The sequence below is a fragment of the Epinephelus lanceolatus genome, chromosome 10 (genome assembly GCF_041903045.1).
Source record: "Epinephelus lanceolatus isolate andai-2023 chromosome 10, ASM4190304v1, whole genome shotgun sequence".
In the NCBI taxonomy this organism is placed as follows: Eukaryota; Metazoa; Chordata; class Actinopteri; order Perciformes; family Serranidae; genus Epinephelus; species Epinephelus lanceolatus.
In genome coordinates, this window is record NC_135743.1 from 34,045,362 (window position 1) to 34,073,135 (window position 27,774).

A 27,774-nucleotide genomic window follows, 5' to 3' on the forward strand; every position below is an offset into this window, starting at 1 on the left:
TCATTGCACAGGTGAGATGTTTTATTACATGCCATTTTCTCTTCATATCCATACATCTCACACACACAAAAATTGCAACCTAAATTACAAGGTCCGGAACTGGGGTACCGAGCAAACTTAAACTGGCTCCAGGAGAAAAGCTGGAGACTAGAACAACTAAATAATGAAGAGAGAAAATGGTATTTTAGCTGCTATATCTGTATGCATTAACAAAGGCACACCACCTTCTCTAAAACACTAGTGATAACTTCAAAGGCTAGAAAGCCAGTTCAACACAATCATTCACTATAACTGCATCAAATAATGTATTTTAAATATGAAAAACATATTTTGTTCATAGTTAAAATACATGTATTAACTGAGTCCAGCAGGATTGCACTGTCACTGCATGTCAGCTGAAGCAATCACTCAAAACAATGAAAGTATCAAGAAGACAAAAGACCATAAAAAGAAACTGAGCATGCTGCCTTGGTAAATAGCTCTTAGTACAAATGACGCTCCGCCGCAGTTGATAATTGGCACTCTCACTTTTTTAATCACATTGAGAGCTTCCAGGGATTAAGCGCACACAAGCCCTCGAGGTGATGTCTTTTGGACCCATTTTGTGGCTTGAACATCTCCATTTCTTTGGCAACTTAAACTTCACATACATATCTGGGAAAGTTCTTTACTTTAGGTATCACTGCTTTGCCAAGTAAAGACCCCAAACTTCTCTTCAGGACCACATTCAGTTATGAAATACACTCACTCCGTCTCACTCACTCATAGAAACTAAATGTTGAGCAGCAATAAAAATAAAAGTAACACTGCAGAGACGAGCATATAATTGCATCAAACTCATCCCACACTGGGCTGAAGTCTGAGGTACATCTCCACACAGACTGATGGAGCTGAGGATGTTCCAGGGAAGCTGCAGCTGGGACGCTGCCAATGATACTGAAAGATAACTGCAGGGGATGTTCTCACTTTGATGGTATGTAGCAGCTGTGCTGTTAAACATTAGTGTTTGTTCCAGGTCGGGGCTGCTATAGGACCTCTGGAAGACCTCTCCACCACTATCAGCTCGTCGGGGTTGTCCCGCGCTTTATAGTGGAACAAAAGGTCTTGGATTGCCCGCTCTTCAATCTACAAGGACAGAAAAAGACAAGAAAAGGAGATTGGGAGATACTGTGGGCGACAAAACCACAATTCATTGGAGGGTAAAAGAGAAAACGCTGACACTGAGAGCATAATGATAATAAGAGTGTTTTATGTAATGGCAACCAGAAAGCCATAAGGGAAAAAGTGTTTTGAGAAGGAGCTGACAGAAGCCTGGCGGTAGCTGGAGAAGAGCAGAGAGGGCTGTCAAAAGACAAAACTGGAGGCACCTCATTTCTAACCAGCACTGTACACAACGTGATGCTCATTAGATACATGCCTGCCAGCTAGGGATAGAGAGGATATGCATGCTGTGGCCATTAAACACCCTAAAACACCACCATTATATTTTCCACTTGGATGCTGCTAACATGAGCTATACATTCAGTCGTGGCAGGAGTGTGGTCTGCATGTGTGGGTGAGTGTTCCAGCGCTAATGCACACAGACAAGATGCGTTACCTGGATGAGCGCCAGCGGCTTCTCCCGGCTGCGGATCAGTGCAGCTTCCTGCTCCTTCTCCTCCTCCACGATGGAGGCAAAGGTCACCAGGGAGGAGGGGGGAGGGCTGCCCACTGCTCCTAGCACCCAGGGCCTGAGGGGAGAGATGGGTGACAGAGAGAGAGAGAGAGAGAGAGAGAGCAAGAGAGAGGATGGGTATCAGTGCCTGTTGCTGTGATAGTGAAAGCAACAAGAGTTGAAGTGCATGGGCAAAGGTTAAGTCAACTACTACTGACAAGCTCCTGTGTGTGAATGGTCGCCTGGCCACCTGGACTTCACAAACCTCTTACATGACTGCATAACAAGACTGAAGTTAAAATAAATCTCTATCATGAAGCCCAGATTCCATCAGAATAAAAGTATGGAGACAGCTGTTATTAAAGTTTTAAATGATTTTTGCATAAGGATAGATGTCAGCAAGACTTTTGATTCAGTGAATCTCAAAATATGGTGGGTTGACCGGAAAATCGCATATAGCCAGGGGGATCAGATTCAGATATGATCTAAACTAGTTTTAACTTAGATCGGAAACTTTTTGGGGTCTATTAATAGTTCAGGTCTAAAGAATATAAGACCTCATGCGGGGTTCCACAGGGTACGGTTCTCAGTCCTGTTATATTCAATCTTCATATGCTTCCAGTCATATGTAGAGCATGTTATTAACAAAAATATTTGAGGTTATAATTATGCAGAAGATACTTAAATTTACACCTATCCCTTGCTTCTAATGACATCCATCCTAATGCAAAACTGATGCAGCGCATTGACCAGATTAATAATCTGATGTCCCAGCACATTCTCTAATTCAACAGAGACAAAGCTGGAGTAACATAAATGAGGAATCTGGGTATCCTCATACTTTTCTTTGGCAGTATTTTGGGGACAGCAGAAACAAGCTGTGAACAAGACGACGATATATGACCAACTTTAAAGTTCATGTGTCAAAAATGTTAGCAAACAGCTGCCAATTAGGGCTGCTCCCTGAAAGTCAAAGATCTAAATCATCAGTCAGAGACCCCTCAGTCAACTCAGAGTCCTTCAAGTCGAACCCCAACTGTTTGTTTGAGCCCCCCGACAAACAAAAGGAAGCTCCTTTTCACATTATGCTTTATTTGTTTGCTTTTTGTCAGTCAGTGTACTACTGGAGATGTTTCTATCCCCAGATTTAGCTGCAGGGTGAGCATTCCTTACTTTCACCATAATTGTACATGGAAAAGGACAAAGGAATAGTCAAATAGTCGTATTGAACAGCCAAATCCAATTCTACTGGCATAATTCTGAGTCCAGTGTGGACCTACTGCAGTGTTTACTCATCCAGCAGATACGAGCAACATTAACATTCACAAATGTTGCATTTCTGGCCACCTGAGCTATGTAAGTCCACTTTGTTGCTACATTTGACTGCAGATTGGTGCTGGGCCCGTTTAGCACACCATTTAGCTTTTTCTCTTAAAACAGCTGCCTGCTGTGAACGAAACACTACGAGACCGCTGAGAGTGAACCAAAACTGTTAAAAAAAAAAGTTGCAACTGGAAAATCAAAACAATGACTGAAAAGATGTAATAAAGATTCACAGATCTGATGGAAACTGCAGAGTTAGGTGGCAATTCTCAGTGCATCCATCTCTGCCACAGACTGCACAGAGCTGCACAATAATCAAAATATTACTGAAACTGCAATATTGCTAAGTGCAATATCCAAATCACAGGAGCTGCAATTTTTTGATAAATGTAATGTATCACAAAATACCATTAAAAATGAATCATTATGGTGCAACAGAGACGTCCCGGCCGACACATCATATTACAGACTAGGGCTGCACCCTGAACATGAGAATCAGTTTTATTTCTTAAGTACTTGACTTAAAACTTAAAATGATTATGACATGGATTTATTTCATCACTGGCGTAATATGCAGTTTAGATAATTACTGGCAAATGTATTTTTTGCATCAGTGTGGGGCGAGGAAAATAACTGAAATGAGTCACAGACTGTAGCAATGGTCTGTAATGTTCATTTAGGCCAATTTCTCACTTGTGCATGCCTGTTTCATTAAACAGAAAATATACAACAGCCGGATAACAACATTAGATGACGTATGCGGTATCATTGGTGGCGTTGCAGAAAGTTTAAGTGACTAATACTAACAGAAAACATAATCCGCATGTTGGTAATCCTGATATATCATGCTTGGGTGGGGACAAAAAGTTAAGAGGACAGTGTTTTCTGCTGCCGTCTTGACAAAGCACTCCAGGATGCTTTCACTTGGACTGTCTGTGTGCTGCAGTTGCACAACTGTGAATGTCATTTTCGCTTCGTAGACTACAGCTAGTTCCCAGGAGGAATCCATGCTTTCACTTCGTGCAGTCTACTTTATTGCGATGCACGTTTTGCAAATCGATGTATTTTCATAATCGATGGCGTTGATTACATCGATGAATCGTCCCACCCCTAATACAGAACAACGGGAACATTCTTGTTTGGTACAAACCCCAGCAAAAATCTCACCATCATCATTTTTTCTATTTTTTTTCCAGTGAGTATAAAATGCAAAAACTACCACTCCCAATTACTATTCTCACTATCATTTTTTGCATATTGTGCAGCCCTACCACAGACTCCGTTCACATCTCAGTCATTAGATCCACTATTATTATAAAAAATAGTCATTATAACTGCTACAAAAAAGAGACCCAATGTGCGTGTACGTGAAAAAACTACATGCTGTTATTACCACTTAGGCAACGGTAATAGTCTGGGTCCTGGTTAACCTCCCAATATGTCTTGTACACAAAAAAGAATCCAAAATCTTACTGCTTGTGCATCAGTAACTACATGGTTTAGGCCCAAAATATGACCTGCTTGTGCAATGTGAAAACAGCCAGACCCCTTAGATCCTCTGCAAAACATTAGCTTGATGTTTGCAGAGTTGGAACAAAGATCCGAGAGACTTATTTCAGTTACAATGTGCCACACATGTGGAACAAATCTTGAAATCATCTAACAATTTCGCTGCCTTCTAATGTTGCGTTTACTGCTTTTTTCCTTTTAGTCGTTATTTTTACATCAGGATTGTCCCTAAATTTGTATACAAGATCTTTTATTTTAATTCAGTCTTTTAAAGTTGTTTTAAAGTTTAAATGTTTGTACGGCACATTGAAGCATGACTTGTGTTGTATAAATAAATCTGCCTTTACACGCAACTAAGAACATTTTCCTAGGGAAAAAAAAAAGATTGCAGAAGACATTATTCTCCCTCTGAATATTTATCTTCTTCTACTCTGAAACACATAACCTGTCTTAGTTTTTCCCCATTCCGTGAGGATCCTGAACATCTATTCGACATGACATGTAAAATATGACATGTCACACAGATGACACAAGCTCCCTGCAGTCTGATTTGTGTGTGCTTAAAGTGATCTCTTTTTCACAGCTGCTACATCAGGGTTGGAGACACGTTGCATTAATAGTTTGTTATAAATGCGTCCAAAAACATTCCTAATCACTCACTATGATGCATGTTAAAGCTATATGGAAAATCTGTGCTTGCGTGTGCTTGCTAATCTAGCCAAGAGACACCTCTGGAAACATTCATAGAAGATATAAAGAGAGAGGGAAAAAAAGAGTCTGACAAGATTATAAAGGCATCTCTATTAATTCTGACTAGGGATATGGAAAACGTGTCCCAGAAGGCAGAGATGAGAATATACAAGGTTGCCGCTGCTTCCTGAGCCTTGAACTCTTCCGTCTCTCTGCTCATCCAAATACCAAGAGGAACCTGAGACCTGCTCCCTGTTCTGTGTGATCTGTTGTGACATAAGGGCTGCCCTTATCAACACTGATTAACATCACCGGCTTCACTAGAGTGACTCACACAGCTGTTTAATATCTAGAAGTCTGCTCTAAAGATTACCCACGCTTCATTCTGCAAAGATACAGAAGAGGAAGTATGATATCAGATAAAAGAGACGCGCTTTCAAAAAGCTGGGAGGATGAAGTTCACTTTTAAGACCTGAAATGGCCTGACTCTTCCATGGTTGAATTTCTTTTAACTCTCTCACACACAGGCCTGCATCAGAATAAATATAATAAAAGATAATCTGCCTTGATGGACAACAGCGGTGTGTAATTCAACTAGAAATGCATATTTACAGACTGGAGCTCACACTGCTGAGCTTGTGTGTGTTGTGTTTGTCCAGCTGTCGGCGGATGTTGTAAAGGTCACGGTGACTCAGTGTCTGCGGGCAGGTCAACCCAGCTGCATCAGGTCATTTAGAGCTGTTCACCTTACTCTGACCAGCCTCTCTCAATCTGTCTAACTAGAGGAGATCCTGTCAGTCAGCACTGATATTCAACAAGTTGTCTGGTCAAACTCACAACTCGATATTTTATCTTTTTTATTGCCCCCCCCCCCCGGAGAATCAGTCTCAGATAAACACTCACCATTACTTCCCCTTTCATTTCTTTATCTCAAAGCCAGTATGTGTTTGTGTCAGGTCTATTTTAAATCTCTAAGTGACCCCATAAAATAAAAAACTTTTCTCAGTCTGATGAGATGAGAAAAGAATTAGCATGGATATAATTTAGGTTTTTTTAATTAAGGCTTATATTAGGCATTGTAATGAGGTTAGTTAGTACTGAAGTTAGTTAGTTAGTACCACTCTTCAATTAATGTGGTATCTTGTATATATTGTGAGAGTGAGTGAGTGAGTGAGTGAGTGTGTGTTGGAGCGGGGCTACTGATTCAAAAAAACCTAGCATCAGTTCAGTGAAGACACCTCAACAGTGCCACCAAGTGGAAAACAGCTGTACAGAGCAGCAACCTCTTCTCTTGTGTGCTTGTATCCCAGTGTGTGTTATGTATAGATGCTCACCCAGTGGGTCTCTCTGGCTCGCTGCTTTCGGCACATTTGAACGTAACCCTCCTGGCTGCAGGAGTAGGGGTGACGGGGGACACCTGGGCAACTTGACCCCTCTGGGCTCCTGTTTGTCCTGCTTTGATCAAGCGGTTCTCCTCCTCCTCCAGCAGCGCTCGAAATGAGCAAGAGGAAGGTGGGGACTGGACTGCCGTTGCCCTGCAGATGCACACAAACAAACAAAAAAAAGGCATGTATGACACATTCATTCACAATAAAAGTAAAAGATGGTTGAACTTTCTTTGCTGCTGTGTTGGTGCAGGAATTTATTTGTCCAGCTAAGTATGCATAAAAAGCTTAGATACTCTAAGTGTGAAAATTCATCATTTTCATTTTGATATATTGTCCAGATCGCTATTTTAAATCTATAATGTTAAGCAGGTGAGTGTGTTGGGAGGATTTACTGTCAACAGAAGCCATTACTCTGTAGCCAGAACTTACATTTTGCTTCCTGCGGAGAGGATCATACTTTATAACTCTCTTAAGTGGATGTGCAGATGTTTCTACCCACAATGAGAGCATCTGACCACGCAATGACTACTTGGAACATGCAAAAAAAATTGACATTAATAATGTATGGAATGAGGAATCCTGTTGCAGACCAGATGACGTTCTGCCTGCAGTGTGTGCTCTGTGTATACATTCTCAAAGCATGTTTTTAAATGTGTTTCCCATCTGTGTGTGTGATGTCAAATAATGTTGACTTCACATTAAGGCTACATTAACTTCAGGATAAAAAAAAGATATGACAGGTTTCTGGCTTGTTCTCTGTTTAGCATCCATCTGCTTTCAGCTTTTAGCTAACTGGTTTATGCTATATGGTGACCGTGCTGTCAGTATGTTCTCTAATGGTGATTACTACCAACTTTGTTTGGACAACATGTTAGTTAACAGTTGCCTACTTATGCACCTAGCCAACACAGAATATTAGCATTCATTTAGAGTTGTGTTTCTGGCCACGTGACAAAAATCAGTTCAACATTTACTCTCTTTTGAGCTCCGTTTCGGTCTCCCCCACCTCCTCATTGAAATGTCTGTCTATCTGCTAAATGCTCCACTATGTTCACTAGCTAGTCGCTAACTTTGTCATTTGCTGTTTGGTGCTGGGCAGCTGGTGTAAAATGGGTTTATGAAAAAACAACCACCCACTGCAACAAAAAAACATTAGGGAGAGCTATGAGAGTGAAAAACAGTTACTTCGCGGCCATAAAAAAAGAAACAATTAGCTAAAAGACACCGGAACCCTCTGTAGAGTGAGAGCAACTGCAGTTGGGTGATCAGTCTCTGCTCCAAGCATCCAAATCCACAAAGTCATCTTTTATTAAAGGGATAGTTTGGATTTTTTGAAGTGGGGTTCTAAGACAGTAGATGACAGTCAGCATCCCCCCAGTTAGAGGAAACAGACAGGAGTACTGCCACAGAAGCTAAGCAATGTACTGCTGCTGTCAGCAGCAAAACTTATTTTAGACACCTAACAAAAGTCTCATAGGAAAAAAACAATCTCTATCAGTTTAAGTTACAAAGGGGCCCTATGGACAAAGTCCATAGGGACTTGGGTTGGGAACTGGAGGGTCGCCTGTTCGAGTCCCCGTCCCCGTCCGGACCAAAATATGGTGGCTGGAGAGGTGCCAGTTCACCTCCTGGGCACTGCCAAGGTGCCCTTGAGCAAGGCGAGCAAGGCAAACCCCCCAACCGCTTGGGGTGCCTCACCAAGGGCAGCCCCCTCACTCTGACACCTCTCCACTTTGTGCATGTATAGGTCCTGTTTGTGCATGTGTGTCTCTTTCGGACCTGTGTGTAATTGACAAGCAAGAGTGAAAACATTGAATTTCCCCTCAGGGGGATTAATAAAGTAAATAAACTAAACTAAACTAACTAAAATATTTACTGCTTTACCCTGTGGTCAGACAGCACTTTCCAACAGGGAACAGAAGCTTATCTATGCTCTCTTCAAAGCCAGACTCCATTGAGGAAAGCATCAACTTTACCTCAAAGAACATGGAAGTTGCTGGTCTATGACAGCTGGTTTTGTGACTTTGGTAAATCCAAACTAACCCTTAAATTAAAAAAAAAAAAAAAACATATTGTAGTCCCTTTAAAATTAACTGTCACACCAGTGACCAGCTATAAACCCATCAACAGGAATGAAGAACTTATTTCTTTTAAGTTGTGAGGAGTGGGCAGTAGCAGTCTTGATATTTGGGCTCACTCACCAGGCCTTCCCACTGCTTTTGGATGGGGTGACTGTGGGGGTTGGTTTGGATGCAGTGGACTCCACACTGGCCTCCTTGTTGGCCATAGCCAACATCTTCCTCTGCTTTTGGGACAGTTTAGTGGGAACAGGGGAGTGCTTAACACTGGTGCTGACACTGCAGGCAGGAGGAAAAATATGTACGGTTAGCTGAGGGAATAACAGTAAAAATAAATAACGTTCAGTCGTGTGGCAGTCAAGCTTTCCTTCAGATTGTGCAGTATAGAACAAAAAGAAGCATCACATTTAATAAATAAAGCAACAGCTCATCTGTAAATTCACAGCAATTAATCATTAATTGATCACCACTTAAACCTCCAATCAACAAGTCTAAGGGGTCTCTGTAAATGATTTGTTTGTATATAATATCCTCAGTAAGAATAACCACCTTCCAGGACTTTTAGGAGTTGCTCTGAGAGTCTGCTGAGAGTTGGCCTCCATGTCCATGATGGTTCTCAGATCCAAGACTGGGGGTGGATGAGCAGGACTGCAGATTGTAATAACACAGTCACACATACTACATTGAACATACAGCTCAAATTTCAACACTTACTTATTTAAAAGCATTTCCTACTTTCATCAAACCTACTTCTAAAAATGAAGTGGGAGAATAGAGGGTCTGTTGTTTAAGTCAGGGTACCTTATTTAAAATCTCAAACCTGCTTTTCAACAAATGTAAAACCACTGATGAATGTTCTATCTACATTTTGAAATATGGTTTCATTAAGTCTGTCTTACCAGGGAAGAACCTTGGGGATGGTTTGTGGGGCAGAGTTGGGTGGAGTTGGGAGGCAGTCCCTCAGTGAGGTCGGGGTGCTGGGTGGGGTCTTTAGCCTCTGACTGAAAGCCTTCTCATCCTACAAGTGATACACAACAATTATATCCATGATCTCACGTATTTTTTTTTTTAATTTTACATCCATGTCATGCAGCCACATTCTTTTACTTATCTAACATGACCAAATAATGGCAAATGGAAACTTAATCAAAAGTGATAACATAAGTTAAGTATTACTTAATTACTAGCAGAGTGCTAACTGGACAGAAAAGTAAAAAGTCCAAAAAACACAACATCCGTTATATTAAGATTGCTGTAGTGGACGGACATTAACCTCAGCTCTGTCATGGAAGACAGGTGACTGCATATCTCGGGGACTTCCCACCCCCATGTAGCTGCCCTCAGAGTCGGATGTGAGCAGCTCCTGCAGGGACTCTGTTGAGTTAGCCCTCCCTGACTTTACCAGGCATGGGGAGACCACTGAAAGGAGAGAGATTGTAGTGGTAAAATCAGTACATATTATCCAACAACAATCTGATGCTTTTGAAAGGAGCTTATGGAAAAAAGCCTTAGAAGTGGAGCATGTCATGATGGTATTTAATGAAGAACCTAACGTGTGTTTGAGTGTACCTGCAGCAGGGGGGCTTTGAATGATATCAGAGAGAGTGTAGCCTCCTGAGCTGTCAGAGCGTCTCCTTGGTTTCTTTTTAGCCTTTATCTTAGCCTTCTTTAACAGGATTTCCCTGAGGGGGGTAATGGAGTACAATCATTAGCAGATATCTATTTGGAGCTCCACATTTAAGATGTTTAAAGGGGATTGCGAGGACTTGCAGATAGTCCAGTAAGCTCCCGCTTCTCTTGAATTTAAGTCTATAAATTCAGCCGTCACAACTGAATGCTCCTTCTGGTCTGTACCCAAATGAAAAGTAATACAAACATCTGCGCAGGAGCCAGATCAGAAGACAAATAAACCATAAGAGTAAATATGGAGATACTGAACATTTCTGTTGGTGTACCTGCAGGAGTGATCGACTTCTGCTTGTGGTTTGGGGCTGAACGCTGAGTCCAAATCCTCATCCTCATACACACTGAGGTCTGGGGCGCCACGATACGGAGTGATAATCCTCTTCTGCATGGCTGGGATCTGAAATTAAAAAAAAAAAAGATCATTAAAATCTGACCCTGCACAAATTTACATTAAGATTTGAAAATTAAGACTAACATGGTGAAATCAATTCAATACTATGTGCATAAGTAAAAAAGTTCAAGCACCGAAATATTCTACTGCAATCAGTCTAAAGTCATAATGCATTCGACTATATTATATAAAACACCACATACTGCACAGAAGTATTAAAGTACCAGAGGTTGCTGCATTCAGCTGCAAGTCATAGAAGAAACAAAAACAACAGTTACTTAAGTTTTTCCCATCTCACCCCTTTTTATTTTTACAGCCCCTGTGACTACAGTCTACTGAAACAACTTGGTGAGATGGATTTTTTTTTAAGTCAGCGCAAAGCCTGACAGTCACTACTGCTGTGTTTGAGTCATTTCTTTGACTTCCAAAAAGCTTTTTCCCAGCATCGTATTTAATTACTATTTTATCTTGAAAAAAAAAAAAAAGACAAAAGACAAACAATAAGCAGTCAATGAAGTAATGGAAAGGATGATGCAGACTGGGATTTTTTTTCTCAGGGTGGAGGAGAGGTGACTCACCATCCTCCTGTAGGCTGCAGAAAGCTCCACTAGCACTTCATCACTAAGAATATCCAGTGCTCTGAGGGCAACACAAAAAACAAAGGGGCAGACAGACAAAACACATATAGATGAGAAAAGATATTTTTAGGTCCCTCCTGCAGGGGCAAGTATTTGTCCTGCTGTGTACAGTAAATCAGAATGTCCACAAAACAATGTGTACTTCTGAGGGTACAAAAACACTTATTGACATTCATTGTAGCACCGCATTAAAATTGATACACAAAGAAAAAATGCTGAAATGCTCTAAACCAATTATTAAAGGTCCAAGGGCATTTGAGGTTATTCTTGTGATTCTCACTTTGACTCCAGCAGGGCAGCCATGTTGAGTACAATGAACTGGAGACAGGAGAGTTTAAGCTGCTCTGCGTTGTACATGGTGGCAAACTCCAGCAGCTCTGCACTGTTCTTCAGAGTCACTGAGAAACACAACACAAGCAGCTTCACTGACAATTCATGGTAATCATTTCAAAAACGCAACTGTGTCTGGAAATACTTTCTATGAATTCCATTTGTAAAATTGTGCTGCATCACAACACAAGAAATGTGTCGTCACAACCATTACAAATGGAAAAATCCAACATCAAGAGTCAAAAATGACTAAAATCTGAACCTGCTGTGTTTTTTAATCATGACTGTCTGTATTTATTGATATAGATGGTGACGCATTATGTTGAAATTAAGTTAAAGTTGATATTTATAAGAACACCTGATCAAATATCTCAATAATAATGCTGAATAATATAAGTGAAAGCAATCAGTATACAACCCCCAGAATTCATGATGATCAAAGTATTTTCAACTGTTCTTTGCTTCTAACCTTAACATTCATGAAATTATCATTTTCACATCATGAATGCAGCATTATGTTGAGATGAAAGCTTGAAGCAAAGAAGCATGATAAAGCTAAGGGCAAAGTAAATGACAGAGGAAAAGACAAACACAGCATACAGTTCTCAGTGATGACGACCTCGCACATCTCCTTCAGTCGTGTGATCAGCAGCTGGTCAGCCACAACCAAAACGTTGCAGACAAACTCTACATTCAAAGAATCTGTCAAGCAAAGAAAGAGAACAGTAGGTCCTTTTAATATGTTGCCTTTTATTGTTTCTGCAAATTCAGCAAAACAACATATTTTAAAGTCAACATGTGCTGCTAGTCAACATAAAACTTGAGAGGCTACCTTTTATGGTGGGAGACTCATCAGTGTAAATATACTCGAGAATGACCTGCAGAACCTCTGAGCTGGTGGGCATCTCCAGTGCAGTGCAGGATGTGGCCTGTGGGGGCGCAGGATAACATTATCATCAGTACCACGGTGGTTATATCCACACGTGCAAAGAAACACTAGTCCCTCCAGGATTTTGCTGGCTGTTTTTGGGATAGTTGTGACCTGAAAGACCTGATTTCACAGCAGCTTTTCTAAAACAAATTTGACACATGTTAATGTTTATAATAATTTTTGTGATGACATCGGTGGGGCAAGTGAAACTTCGATCACCGAATTTCAGCTGTTGCTGCCATTTGAAGCAGCACTGAAGTACTGTCTCCGTGAGCTGTTCTCCTCCTGCTCTCCATGCATAGTTAGCATGAGCTAACACAGCAGCAGAAGCTAACATCCAACACCAAGCAGTTAAACAGTACCAACAATCTTACAGTAACACCGAAACAGCTTGACTGTCATTTAACCTGCGAACAACCGTTGAGAAACGTTAGCCATTTTGTCACTGTGTGTGTGTGACACTTTCCCAGGCACAGAGCTCACATTCCTGCAGCCATAGTCTCTGCGCACAGCTCTACAATAGCCCCTTTTACACTGCCAGATTTTCTGAGAATGTTGGGCCGTTTTGCTGGCAAGCTGCGAGCATTTAGACACACAGAGCCGGATTGGCGAGTTGATCGGAGGTGCCCAATTTTCCACCTTTTCCATCATATTGGCGGAAACCCTTTTAGTTTAAAAAGACCGAGGCGGCCTTCCGCAACGGGATGGGCTGTTGATGACGCCACACGTGCGACCCACTGGCAGTGGATAAACAGGAAACTGATAGCAGGAATTTGCAAGCAGTCCTTGCCCTCACAAACAAAGAGGCCATTAACCGTCAGATGACAGGAACGGTGAAGAACAGGCCAACTTTCGAGAAAACTGCCAAAGGACTGACTAGCCGTGGCTTCCCTCCCATGACACTGGTTACGTCACACACTGAGCTACATGTTCTGTTACTTGCTCACGCCCCCCATTGCCCCGAAAAAGGCACATTCTGTATAAACAAAAGTAGGTAGGTGGCATTTTGTTTTTATACTGCTAATGCTGAAAGAAGACTGATTGGGCTTTCATGCAAATTTGCACAATTCCTGTTTAAAAAGGGCTAATGAAATGGAATTTGAACGGTTTTAAATGCTTAACTTTGAGATAAAGTTGTGTTGACATGCAGAATGCACAGGGATTAGCTGAATTTGCATTAATTGTTGTGATCGCAACATCCTGGAGGGACAGGTTAATGAATGAGGCAGTATGAAATAAAAAAAATGGCATACCTCAATCCAGGGATTTCCAAGCATACTGTTGAAGTATTCTGTAGAAAGGATGGACGCAAAAATGAAGAAAAATGTTGACTCACTTTCTATAACTCCAAAAAATTAAACAGCCATCAAATATATTTACATGCGGCTATTATTTAAATGGACTAATCATATTTCAACTAGGGATTTTGGGCTCTACATCATGAGGCACACGTGCTGATGAATAACACTCAATATTGCAAAATAGCAACAGTGCATTCTCTATCAGACAGAATGAATGAGAACATCTGTGTTTTTGGGTCTCTGCTGATGTGTTGACCTTACCTAGTCTTGCACAAAGGACACTTTTGTGACATGGAAACTCTTTTCCATCCTCAGATTTCAGAGTGACATCACACAGATAGGAGCTGTACAGACAAAAAGAGACAGATGTATAAGAAAATCTACATTTTCATGTCAAATATATTGTTTTCCATCTAATATATAGCTGGAACTGTTTTATAGACACAGTACATATATAAAATATACACTCATACGTACCATTTTTTCTGGTAGAATTTGGGTTTGTTGCCAGGTTTCTTGTTTATAACACTGATCTTTCCACTTTCATATTTGACTCCATCCAGTCTGAAGGAACAAAGAAAGCATGATTAACTGTAAATGACATCATGTCTGATTTTGCCTGAGGGTTTACGGCCCACTCTGTCTCTCACCGTGCAGACAGGCTTCCCAGGCCCAGCTTTTTTGCAATACCCTGTAAGGTTTTCACGGGGTTGGCCCCTCCTTCGTTGGCCCCGGCCTTGTCACCTTTGCCTCCTTTCCCCTTCTTGCCAGGCTTGGCACACTTGCTCTTGGCCTTGTCGCCATCGCCTTTGGTTGCAGGGGGGAGGGAGCGGTACACCTCGAGGGCTGAGCGACCTCTCAGGCCCAAGTCCTGCAGGCTGCTGATAAGCCTCTCCTGCTCCGAGTCCTGGCTCTGGCAACAGAGACAGTGGGTCTTCATGAAATAACCAAAGCTGAGTCAGAGGCCCAGCTCTACAAGGCTAATGCAAATATGTTGTTTAGACTAGTCTAGTATTATCTGTCTGTTGCTGAGAGCTTAAGTGAATAATATACAACGGATTCTTTTCATTTCCTCACCTGGTTTTGACCCATAAAGGCCCCTGAGACTTTCGGCCAGGCCCCGTGCACCAGCAGCTCGCAGGAGTCTGTGTAGATGAAGTGCAAGGCGTATTCTAGCATGTCTGCTGGGATCCTCTCCAAAATGATCAAATCGCAGCCTACAGCATCTTCGCTCTTCTTCACTTCTCCGTCGAGCTCCTCAACAACCCCGCAATGCTCAGACATGAACTGCTTGCGGAAGAACTCGGACCTCATGGACAGAATGTACTTGTGAGCTGGAAAGGTGCGATCACCGGCCTGGAGGGTCACATCGTGGATGCTGTCCATTTCGTCTGCCTCTTCCAGAAGGCTCCGAAAGTGTTGAGAGAAGGAGGATGGAGAGATGCTGGGAATCTCATACAAGCTGGATCAAAGACACAGGAAGGACATCATTCTACCAAGATAATAAACATTAAGAACACAAACACAAAAAGTACCAACTGTGACAACTGCATGGTAATTACACTGGAGGCAATACATCTTTAAAAGGCCAGGCACCTATTTAAATAGAAATGACAAATGTAGATAGAGCACAGACCTTTTCAATAACATCATAACAATGTCTATCAGACAGCAGGTGCATGCATTCTGTCAAGCCATATGTCGTTTAGAGAACAGTAATATCATATAAAAGGGGGAAGAAGTCTCCATGCTGTATCACTGGCTCAAATCAAGCAGTGTGTATTATCAGCAGGAAAGAGATCTAAAAATAAAGACAGACCAGATGAGATCAATATTCCACTATTTTGCATTATGCGGAACCACCCAAGATAATATTCAGTGGCAAATTATTATTGAGTCCCTTGGGGGGGATAATGCTTTTAAAGTCAATCTTTCTTTTGCTTCCCATCAGCTTCTTAATGCTGATGAACCTTAAGATAGGAGTATGTTTTATAGCTAAAAGACATTCTTTGTAATTTCTCTAAATACTTTTTACCCACTTTGTATTCAAGTGTTTAACCTTTCCTGATGTATTACCAGCATACAATACAGTAAGCCACAAGGATACCAAAGCTAGTCAGACTCAAGAGTGCTGGTAATCAGACATTGTATTAACCAAATATTTTCCGTCACCTCATCAGATGATCCAGCCTTCATTTAGGATGCTCTAACCTCCTCTGTCCACTGATTGGCATAACCTCATTGGTGATGTTTGGCTTTCATACCTTATATCTGTCCTTTAAAAGTCACATTATGATGATTCTATTGATTTATTTCCTGCAGCTCAGTAAGTTTTTTACACTGTTTACACAGTATGTGTTTAAACTTTTATGAGTCGCCTGTCTCGTGTCTGCCTGACAGAGCAGATATGCTTTAACTTTTGCCAATGCAGCCGTCTACACTGTCTGCAAAACAGCTTTGTCACACTTCACCTGTGTAACTGGTCCCAAAGGGTCTTTTTAAGGCTTCAAGAATATCTTCAGACATAAGAATATAAACACACCACTGAGCGTAGCAGTTTTTATGCTTTATGCGAGATATACTACCTTGTTTTGGGGTCTGACTGAAGCACTCCAAAATTTCGGCCTTTTGAGTCCATGGTGACGCTGACAGCTCTGTGGACGTACGGCAGTTTCTCCAGGCGGATTCGCTCATACATTGTCCCAGCATCAGAATGGCCACACACCTCCACACTGCCCTCTAAGATTACAAGAGGCATGTCAATGAGACTTAAAGGTCACTCCTTTTATGTGTTAAAGCAGTTGGTAAACTTCAGAACTGGCTACACCAGTTTAAGGTTTGGTTTTTCCAATGAAAATGGTTTAAATAATTTGCAATTGACAATTGTTAAACATTTATTATGCAATATACCATGTTCCTAAATACCTCACCTTTCTTCTCCCCGTACTTTTTATATTCTCCAGCCCACACGCCACTGAAACCCTCCCCCTCCTGAGTCACAAACATCATGTCGTTCTTGCTGAGAGCTATGTCCGACATGAAAACCTGACGTCCGTACGCCCACCGGCACTGTCTCACCGAACTGCCAGAGGAACGCCAGCAAAACACCTGACAGAGAGATGGAAATGGGGGAGGGAGTAAATTTAAGGAAAGTTACACAGACAGTTCTTAGTCACCATTTTCATCTATAGGACTCCATATAGGCTAGCATTCATTGTATAACTGTCTACAAAGCACCGAAGGTTAGATAACAATAGGGGTAAGTAAAAATAACAATGTTATACACTCTGCTTCAGTTTCTAAATGTTAGTACAGGAAGAGAAGTGAGATTTAAAGGGTAAGTTTGGTATTTTTCAAGCTGGACCAAATTTCTCACGTTTTTGTGTCTAAGTGACTAATGGGAACGACAAGTTTTGAAATTGGTCCAGTATTGAGCGAGGGTAATGCAGCCAGAGGCGGCAAAAGAAAGTCAACACTCAGGGCATGTTCAGACCGTCAATGTATGTCCACTAAAAGTGCTTGTATTTGCCACTAACAGGCTGAGACTGTAACGACACATGTCTGACAACAATATGAACAGCATCCCTACACAAATAGACCTTTTTTAAAGAGTAAGATTTTTTTTTTTGTTTAACCAGAAACTGCCCCAAAATTGTTATCACCAAACCCACCAGACACATTTAAATAAACAGTAATTTAAGTGAGTATAGAGCAAATGTATTTTCACATCTAACTGGGTGAACTAAGAGTTTTTTTCCAACCAAAATGAAGTTTCTTATTGTTGAAACCGTGAAAAGACTATCAAAGACTATTGTTTAAGTTCTATTTTTTAATGTCAGTTTTGAATGTAGTGTAATTTACAATGATAAAATGACTTTTTTTTTTTTAATGGAGTATGGTGGAGGTAGCAATTTTGGGGCTGTTTCTGGGGTAACAAAGAGTTACTTACTCCTTAACAAAAACATCCATCTCTTTAGGGATCCTCTCTCTAATGCTGTTACTTGGAGTAATAATCTAAACAGTGGAAAAAACAAACACTTTTAGTAGATGTAAATTTGCGGATTGCTGCCTGTTTCGCTGCTGTGGGCTGCAGCATTCTCGTTAAATAAGGGGCCAGTTTAAAAACTGTTGTTCCATTAGTCACATAGACAAAAAAATGTGAAAATAGTGTTCAGGTTGAAAAATACAGAACTTACCTTTAAGTACAGTTTAATTGATCGCAATTGATTTAGACCAAATTATGCTTCTCAGCAACATGTGTCCACATATGAGAGTAAAAGCCTTTCCTCTTGTACTTTCTAAATGCACTTACCCTCCCAGCTTCATCTAAAGCCAAGATGGTCACCTTTTCCCCTCCTCCCTCATTCAGGATCTGTGGAACCACACGATGGTCCAGACTACCACCGCTGACCAGAACCTTCTTTATGTTCAGCTGCCTGAGAGAGATCAATCAAAAATAAATAATCAGGTAAAAAGAATACTAAGTGTCACCCTGAATCTGTCTATCTATGGATCAAGATTTTCATTTCTTGGTGGAAGATCCTCATTCAATTACCAGTCCTTATTTTTCTGCATTCAAGTAAATCCAATGTTATTGCGCTTCAACAGACAGGCCTGCACTGAGCCCGACTTCCGAACAGATATCTGCAGCACTACACTATGCAAATTTAAAAAGGAGATAACTGTTTCCAGTTTAGTGGGTGATTTACTGCATGTTGCCATTTAAATTAGGTCTGATTAGAATACTAGAGGTGATGCAGCACAGACTCTGGTGGCATGAAAAAGCTGCACATATCAATAACATCTATGAGCACAGCAGACTACAGCGTTTAATTCTTTACAGAGACTACATCTTTACATATGCCTGACAAATACCTGCATTACTGGGCTTTGTCTGACATCACATGGTGCAGTTCTTTGTTGGTTAAGAATCAATACTGGACCTGAATAAGACATATGCCGACTATTTCTCCAGTGGCATGCTGGATATTAGAGGCAGACCTGCTCAAAATCAATGTAATATGTGTGTTTTATAATTGGGTGTGTGAGTCAGTCTTCAGCTTGTGATTTTATTGATCAGTTTGTTTCTTTCATTGCTCTGATTACATGTGGGAAATACTACTATGGAAAAGAAAGAAACTAAACTGAGGTCATGTTCATTTTGTATGCTGTATTTTAATGAAGTGGGATCTTCAATCAAACTTAAATTTTTTTAAGAAAAGAAGATTCAAGGCCAACTGAGTCTTTATTATTGTTGCAGTGTAATGAGAGGTGTTTTAAGTTCTACTGTCCCATTCACCTTGAAGCCATTTTCTTGCACTGGTAGTCAGCCAACAGGTAGACATCCCCCTTCTCGGTCACAACCACTGTTGCTCCATCACTAGCTGCAGCCATAGCTATGGTGACATCCTTGTGGTGCAGGGCTGATACTTGTCGGGGGGCTGTCACGCACTTCTCTCCATTAGGATCCAGCAAGTAACCTGGACATCAACACAGAATAAAGTACAAAATACACTGTACATTAACATACCAGGTTACCAATATATGGTGTGTCTTTGTGTGTGTGTGTGTGTGTGTGTTTATTTTTATTTTTATTTTATTTTATTTTACAAATAACATTTATAAAAATAAAATCACATAATAGCCTTTTGGGTCATCGACCTCTGACATGGTGGAGGGTCTTCCTTCCTCACCAAACCTCCTACAGAAGCAAATAAACATTTGTACCATTCTACCATTGCAAAAAGATCATTAGCCATGCTTGCATGCTAAAAATATTAGCTTCAGCTTTATTTTCACGCTGGCACGGTAACACTTTGGTGTACACAGGGTGTGTGTCTCATTTTTATCAGCTCCAATTTACCACAGCTTATAGGTCACATTTAGTATCTCAAAAGCAGTGCTATTTTCTCTTATAACACTGACTTTGCTGACATGTCAATGTTGAGACTTACCCAACTGGCCTCCATTGAGTCCCATTGTGTAGACTGCCTCTCTGGTCCACAGCACTGTGTGGAACCTTCCCGCTGCAACTCCAATCACTGTCCTGCCTTTTAGCGTCTTGGAGAACACCTACATACATAGCATATCACAAGGAGAATAAAACTCTGGTGTACAGAAGTTAAAAGTTTCTAGATGACGAATTCCAAGCACATCATGTCATTCACCAAAACCACCAAATCTCTTTTGGCAAACAAACAATGCTTGTTACATATACTGCAAGCTGTCATCTGCCCCTTTCCGTTTCCATCCCTGCTACCTCTTACCTGTTTAGGGACGTGAGCTGAGCCTGGAGGAGGAGCCAGGCCGAGCTGGTGGAAGGTGTTGAGGCCAAAAGTGTAAACGTAACCTTCTTCTGTCAGCACCACTGTGTGGTCTTTAGCCGCCGCCACCTGGGAGCAGTGGTGGGACATCAGACCCTCCACCATCCGAGGAATCTGTGGAGAGGAGCGAGAAGGAGGAGGTCATGAGAAACGAGTGAGTGTACAAACAGTTTAACAGTTCAAGCTCAATGTATCAGTTTGTGTTTAACTAATAAAGCAATTGCAGAGGTTTCTGTGCATTTACTCCTGACAGCATCCAGTGCTTGAATTTTTGGCACAAATGCATCCTTGTGTATAACAGTGCGTTATTTATAACTTTGTTTTGCCAGTTATTCTGCCACTCAAATGGCACTGTCACAGCAGGAGCCCTGCTGTTTACTGTTATGCCAAATTCATTTGCTGAAAAAACTAATGTAAAAGGACAAGTCTGGCAATAGCTTTGTTTTCTCATTGTCAGCAAATCCCATGAAAAGAGCAATCACAATCAATGAATTGATCCTGCTAATAAGTACTGTGGGTGTATCCAAACCCAGATATATCTTATTCCTCTGTGCCATGGAGCCCCATAGTTGTTACAACATTATTAGAAACACACCAGTGACCCTCACTGCTACACTGATAAACATGTTCCTTCTTTACAATCAACATAAGCGCTGTGGTTCATTTTTACAAGTTTTACAAATTATCAAATGTGTACAGGGTGCTGCAGGAATGAGTCCAAAAACAGTGGAAATGAGTTAGCATTTTTGCACTCCCTGAGCCCCCGTCTTGAAGTCAGTGGGTTTTTTTTAAATTGGATTTTGGTTAGATGCCTAAAATAAAGCATGTGGTAAACACAGATTAACAGGCTTTCACATTTTGCTCTCCAACATAAAATACTTCAGTTAATACCCCACTTGTGAATTTTGAAGGTTTTATGTGGCTAAAGTAGCTAAATGAGACCACAGAATGTCATAAGGCCCAATGAGGTTGCAAAGCCTCTTTGTAGCCATGCAACTAAAGTGTAGTTCATTTATAGCCTGACAATAGCTTTTTACCTCTGGTGATTGAATCTAGGCTTGACAAATCACAAAGTGGTGTTCATTTGTGAAGTTTATACGGCTAAAGTATAATAAACTTTTGTGTGCCACAGATGTTATCTCCTGCAGTAATTCAAAATCCAATGGAAAAATCCTGTTGACTTTTTTCTGGGTTACCAGGGTGACACAGAGTTTCGAGTTGGCCTACAAAATAAAACATCATTCTTGCACCACTCTGTTGCAGAGGAGATGGCAGTGACTGCTCTACCTTAACTGATTAAGGCAAAGTCCATTCAATTCATAGCCACCCACCATGCAATGCCTTAAACAATTTAGCAGAAGTACTTTTTAGACTTCAGGTTCCAAAAGTGAACAATCACATTTAAAAATACATTATTACTTTGTATTTAATTACAAACAATTGAACAATCATACGCAATCCAGTACAAACACTGTGCCACATACTCTTCCTTTATGAAGCTAGAGTACCATTTAGATCTGTTAAACAATTCTCAATATAATATGTGATCCAGTCCATCAATACTGCAAGTACAACCTCAGTGATGAAGATGTAATTAAATTAACATCTCTCTGACAGTGTCAATAAAAACTGAACATTAATATCTTTGTAAAGGTAGAACTCACTGAGCTGTTGTATTGAACTGTATTAGATTTTACTGTTGCACCTAATAAAGTGGCCACTCTGTGTATCTTTTCTTCAGAGTGAAGATACTTTAGAAATAGCATTTAAACACTGAATCTTAGGAAGTTAGTCTCCAGCATCAGCTGCCTCAGGCATTTAACCATAGAGACAGAAAACAAACACATATCCACTGAAATTTAAAGTCTGAGTTAGCAGTATGCAGCTGTGGTCTGGGAGGAACCCACACATTTATCAGTGGTGGACAACATGACTGACTGAAATTGATTAATCAGTATCTTCTAACAGGCCTTTAAAGCCATGATGTGCAAGCAAGCACAGCCTAAATTTAACATCCCTCTAATATAATTCCTTTTTGCAATTTGACAAGATGGATAATTGGCCTTTTCAAGTGAATCAACTTACAAACTCTCTGCTTTAAAACAAAAGCAGAGACATCAGCTCACAAATCCTTTATCAGTTTCATATTCCTAACATTGAAAAAGATAACTGTACATACAAAAATTTTAAACCCATATAATGCCCTTTAACAAGTCTCACCAAGTAAGTCTGCTCATCTCCGTGGCCAAGTCGTCCTCCCTGTCCATGCCCACAGGTGAAGACCTGGCCTTTCTGAGACAGGAACACAGAGTGGAACTTACACAGAACCACCTGCAAGAAGAAGATCATCAACATCAACATCAACATGACTGCCATTTTTGCTTTATATTAGCATTTCTTAAAAAAAAAAGGGGGGGGGGGTGCACTGAATGTATTACACCAGACAAAATGAAAAACCAAAGACTGATTGATCGCCCAGCCCTATTTAATACACTGTGTTACCTATTTTAAAGGTTAAAAGAAAAAGTCTGAAGTTTGTGCTGATTGAAGCTCTTGTCATTATAATTTTGACCTCATGGCAGAGGCTGCGATGCATCTCTTTCCATGTCCCTCAGCCAAGCCCTCTTGTAGTGATAGTAAAACACTATACCAATAAAGGCCAGGGCACAAGTGGAAAAGCAAACATCATTACTAATGCATTGCTACCCTCAAGCTTTCAATAGAGCACAGGGATGTTCCCCAAAGTATCACATTGATGTGGACATTCACACACATGCATACACACCAATGTATTTCATTTAATTAAAAACATGTCATTGTGGAATTAATATTTAACCTCTGGCACCTGCTGGCTTGGGCCAGGAAGACAAAGAGTATACGCAGTGCCACTGGGTCATTGTGTGGTCATGAAATAAGATCCATCTGTCCCCCACTAGGCTTTATGAAATTACTCTGCACGACAAGTCCTGCATGTCAGAAAAAAAAAAATTCAAACACTGTTTCCTCTGTAAACACCAATAACACTGTGACATGAAGCCCAGATTAATCATTTATCAACAAATACACAAACCGCACACAAATACCAAGTCTTAAGAATGGATTATAATGACAACATATCTAACGCAGTCATTACTTAATCTACTATAACTAGCATCTGGTGTGTGTACACACCACTGGGGGTAGTTGTGCCGCTGCCAGTGGCTCTATTAATCACACTAAGAGGATCCACACGACAAATGCATGAAACTGTAGCCAGGCTGGCACAGTGTGGCAGGATGGTTTAACCATGCACAGACTAGATTAACGAAAGTCAAATGAAGACTATACAACAGAAGACAACGCTTATAAGTCCACACCTGACACACCAACTATGCCCTCTATTTGACTCAAACAACATTACTGATAGTCTCTTTTTTTCCCTGATAATGGCTGTAACTAGGGCTGCACTATAGTCATCATGATTATAACTTCTGCAGTGAGAACATTGTTACAGACTGTGATACTGCACTTTGAATATACTAACAACGTATTAAATGACATTCTGTCTGCAGGCCCTATTTTTCTGACACTCGCCATGTTGTTATCTCTCTAGGTTGCATCCAACAATAAGGATTTCCTGATGGCGTGGGCGCCAGTAAAAAGTTATGTTGGGCCAGCTAGTCAGTTGCCCATTTGGGTAAGTGCTCCAAAGAGACAGGCATTGGCACTTGGCACAGAGAAGAAATTATCAGTCAAGTTTATCAAGTGTAGTAGTAGGAAATGTACAGTTTAGGTTTCAGTTTGTCCTTAAATAAACACTGCAGCTCCTCAAGAACCAAATAAACATAAATATATACAAGCAGAGGTACTGTGTAAGTCTGAGTCAAGAACTGAGTACACATTAATATCTGTTTATAAATCGCAAGAAAATTTTTTGAACGTTACTTCGCATTTTTCTTGCATCATGCAGCCCTAGCTGTAACCTAGGGCTGTAACAGTACATGTATTTGTGTCGAACCGTTCGGTACGCGACTTTCGGTTCGGCACGACCCTGTACCGAATTATTGGGCGCAGAATATTATTTTATTTTATTTTGTTTTATTTTAATTTAGTTTTTGCGAGCCGAACCATTTAAAATATCTAGTTCCCCGACGGACATAATTGAGTGACGGACCAAGTCTGACCGTAAATCTCCGCCTTCACTTTGTGCAGCGCATTCTCGCATTTTGACAACATGGCAAGTGAGCCTGATGAACCTGAAGACCCACCCGCAAACCTTAAGTCCTCCGTTCAGGAACACTTTGGTTTCAGGGTAAAATACGAAGATGGAAATAAACAAGTGGACAACACAAAAGCAGTGTGCCGACACTGCAGAACAGCGGTCAGGTATGTACTTGGAAACACGTCTAACGTGCTAACGCATCTAAAGCGACACCACCCGAGTTTAACCGGCACAACTAGAAAAAGCAATCTGGTGCAAACTACGATATCGTCGTCTTTTAAAAAGAAAGAGCGTTTCCCTGACCATTGCGCTAAAGAAATAACCAACGCCATTGGAGCTGAGTAAAATTGTTTAAGCTGCACTTTAGATATTGAAGCATGTTTTGTTTACTGCACTTTAACAAAGTGGGAAACCTAAGTAAGTTCCTAGTAAAACTGAATCTGAGCAGGCTTTAAAGCTGACCAGCTGCACTATACTTTTTATTTTAATTGAGTAAAATTGTTTAAGCAGAAATTTATATTTATGTTTTTCATTCAAAAAATGTGTTAAAAAACAGCAGGATTTTATTTTTCACTTTTATATTTCTATTTTCATTCAAACAATGTGAAAAAGCAGGATTTTATATATATTTGTTTCATTCAAAAATTGTGTAAAAAGAGTTAACTGCTGTGGTGGTATGTTTTAATAAGGTTACCAATAAGTAAAAGATATTTAATAGTTGTCTATTTTTTTCATTACTGTACCGAAAAAAAAAAAAAACACGAACCCTGACTTGTGTACCGAGGTACGTACCGAACCGTGATTTTTGTGTACCATTACACCCCTACTGTAACCACAAACTTCATTCATTCATCAAACATGCAATTTATAACTCTTGAGCATAACCAACATTTCCACATCAGTGGCATCACCTTGAGAAAGTATGGGCCAGTGTGAGCAATGCATGGAGTACAAAACATTTTTTACAAAAGATGATTTACCCTGAGGAGAAGGTTAGGTAATACAGGACTCTAGGGAGGGAGTGTTTTGCTGGTTTACCCAGGTGGTGCGCCTTATCTGGAGTACCCATGTGCATTGGCTTCTTTCCTAATGCAACACATGTTGGCACAGAGTTGAAGCATGAGGTCATTACTGGTGTGATACATGTGAGTGGGGTATCGGGGTAGGGAAGCCCTATGCTGTTGGAAAACACGTTCTTAGTCCCTGGAGAGCTGGAAGAAAAACAGCATGTTGTTAAGTCTACCTGTTTGATGTAAACCCCAGTCCTGGCAAACACGTCCACAAGCTCAGGGTGCTGTCGGCTCTCCTGATTACCGTGCCCGAGACTGAAATTAGTATTGTTTCCCCATGTGTATACTTCAGTTGGGTCTGTAATGAGGAAGAAAACACAATTACAAGAACATCCACAACATTGACTGCTTCTACCTCAAGCTTGATTTAACCACTGGTCTTTTGCATAGCACTTTTTATCAACAAGGCAAAGTGTTTTTCCATTACACATGAAAGGCATTAAGAAAAGAAACACCAGGCAATATAAAAAGACACATTATGAGAGAATTTATAATGGTTAAATAAAACAGAAGATAAAAATAAGCTACGATAGAGTAAAACAGATCCAACATAAGATGTCGTGTTCATCCACAGTGGGCACTACATGCTTTTCTATATAATGTAAAAATCACAAATCATAATGGCTCGTAAGATGTGATGTAGCACAGGGAGCGTTAAATCCCATGCATTTGCAAGTGTGAAACGCATTATTAAAATAGAATGAGTCACCATGACGCAAAGAAGCCTTGTGACTCTTGACAAAAACAAAACTAGAGTCAATAGTCTCACCATTAATGTCGTCATGATGCACGATAATGTCAAGGAACAGTGTTCTTTGTAAAGTGGTGTATGATGACCCTACAGGACCAAACCTGTTGGTCTCACAATTAATTGACTGATTTCTTGTTGTTGTTAAATTAGAATACCGTACACAAATGTATGTGCTGTACGAAAATTCTTCAGGGTATAGGAATAAAGTCAAATGAGTTATTTCCATTGCAGTCCTGATGCCTAGGCTAGGAAGCATGCAGACATAGTGAATGACATGGAAATGCTATTAGGAACTCATCTTCACGTAATACACAAAAAACAAACATAAAAACATTAATGTTATACAGTCATAAAAGGTCTCTAGTTAACTTTTTAGACTGGGTTGTTTCAGGTTCGATAATCCTACACTATGCTTCAAATTCAAGCCTCAAGTTTCCCGAAAACTCTGGAAATACCAGGGTTGGGTATTAGCGCCAGCCACCAGCCAAATGCTGGTAAAATATGCTGGTGGCTGTTAAATTTACCTCACTCATCAGCCAAAAAAACCCAATGGTAATCTACTGAGTGGATGGTAGGTTTTGGAATCCACCAGCCACAGTGCAAGTGAGCAAAAAAGTTCATTTCCAACCCTGGAATTACCCAGTAAAATAAAGGAGTTTTGACCTCTTTTGACTTTTCCCCCTCTCAATGCCAGAAATCTCTACTCAACTTAAGTGCAAGAACTCATCAGCTTTTCTTACCGCTGTTTTTGAACACAACATGTGCTGGTCGGTCCTTCATTGTAAGGTCAAGGACAGAAAGACCTTCCTTGTCCTGAGTGGAGAGAAGTCCTCCATGCTACAACAAAGTCAAGACAAAAAAAGATATTCAAAGCGAAGCAAAAATCTTTACAATTAGCAAGTAGCAATCCTTATTTTTCCTTTGATGGCACCACAGATTACTTTCCATATTGTTGCATTATTTGACTAATCTGGTAAATGGGAACACCTTGAACAACTCAACAAATCTGGACAGCACATTTTTTGGGATGTGCTTTAAATACATACCTTGATCAACGATATGAGACAGTGGATATGTCCGTAAAAAGCGCTGCGATGCAGAGCGGTCCAGCAGGACTCCTTATCCTTCACCATCAGGTCAGCACCCTTATGCTCCAACAGCCACTCCATGATGGCCTTCTTTCCCAATGAGGATGCCATGTGCAGGGCAGTGCGACCATAGGCATCCCGCAAGGTGGTCGCATTGTGACAGTGTGAGGTCAAGAACGCCCGCAGCTGCCCCTCAGAGCCGCTTGTTAGTGCGGCCATCACCTCGTCTGCATGCTGCTCTGAGCGGCATTTGGGGCCGCAGTCAGGCAGTGCCAGACTCATCCTGACCTCAGCCAAATCTTCACAGTGAACCCACCTCCCTTGTGTATAACAAAGTCTGTGACAGCCCACCACCCACAAAAGAAAAAACTCAAAAACAATACAATGTAAGGTGACGAATCAAAAACACTGTCGCGAAAACT

The 27,774-nt window shown here is 40.8% G+C and overlaps 1 protein-coding gene across 1 annotated transcript; it reads right to left on the bottom strand.

Moving 5' to 3' along the window:
- Nucleotides 1-27,774, bottom strand: ibtk (inhibitor of Bruton agammaglobulinemia tyrosine kinase). Its single transcript, XM_033640719.2, has 28 exons — nucleotides 27,311-27,774; nucleotides 27,005-27,101; nucleotides 25,687-25,811; nucleotides 22,463-22,573; nucleotides 20,186-20,356; nucleotides 19,874-19,991; nucleotides 19,219-19,399; nucleotides 18,232-18,355; nucleotides 16,850-17,027; nucleotides 16,505-16,658; nucleotides 14,997-15,381; nucleotides 14,570-14,832; nucleotides 14,397-14,483; nucleotides 14,181-14,263; nucleotides 13,872-13,909; nucleotides 12,520-12,616; nucleotides 12,288-12,389; nucleotides 11,638-11,755; nucleotides 11,298-11,358; nucleotides 10,598-10,725; nucleotides 10,212-10,324; nucleotides 9,916-10,061; nucleotides 9,542-9,660; nucleotides 9,192-9,290; nucleotides 8,766-8,921; nucleotides 6,511-6,711; nucleotides 1,598-1,730; nucleotides 1-1,125 (listed from the first exon to the last, which is right to left on the bottom strand). The coding sequence occupies exons 1-28, from the start codon at nucleotides 27,632-27,634 to the stop codon at nucleotides 1,000-1,002; spliced, it is 4,038 nt and encodes a 1,345-aa protein (XP_033496610.2). The 5' UTR covers nucleotides 27,635-27,774; the 3' UTR covers nucleotides 1-999.

Coding starts and splice junctions, on each gene's coding strand:
- ibtk (XM_033640719.2), bottom strand. CDS start 27,634: ATGAGTCTGGCACTGCCTGACTGCGGCCCCAAATGCCGCTCAGAGCAG. Junction 20,357..22,462: donor GAGATGAGCAGACTTACTTG/GTGAGACTTGTT, acceptor TCCTCTCCACAG/ATTCCTCGGATGGTGGAGGG. Junction 14,484..14,569: donor CTGGGAAGCCTGTCTGCACG/GTGAGAGACAGA, acceptor TTGTTCCTTCAG/ACTGGATGGAGTCAAATATG.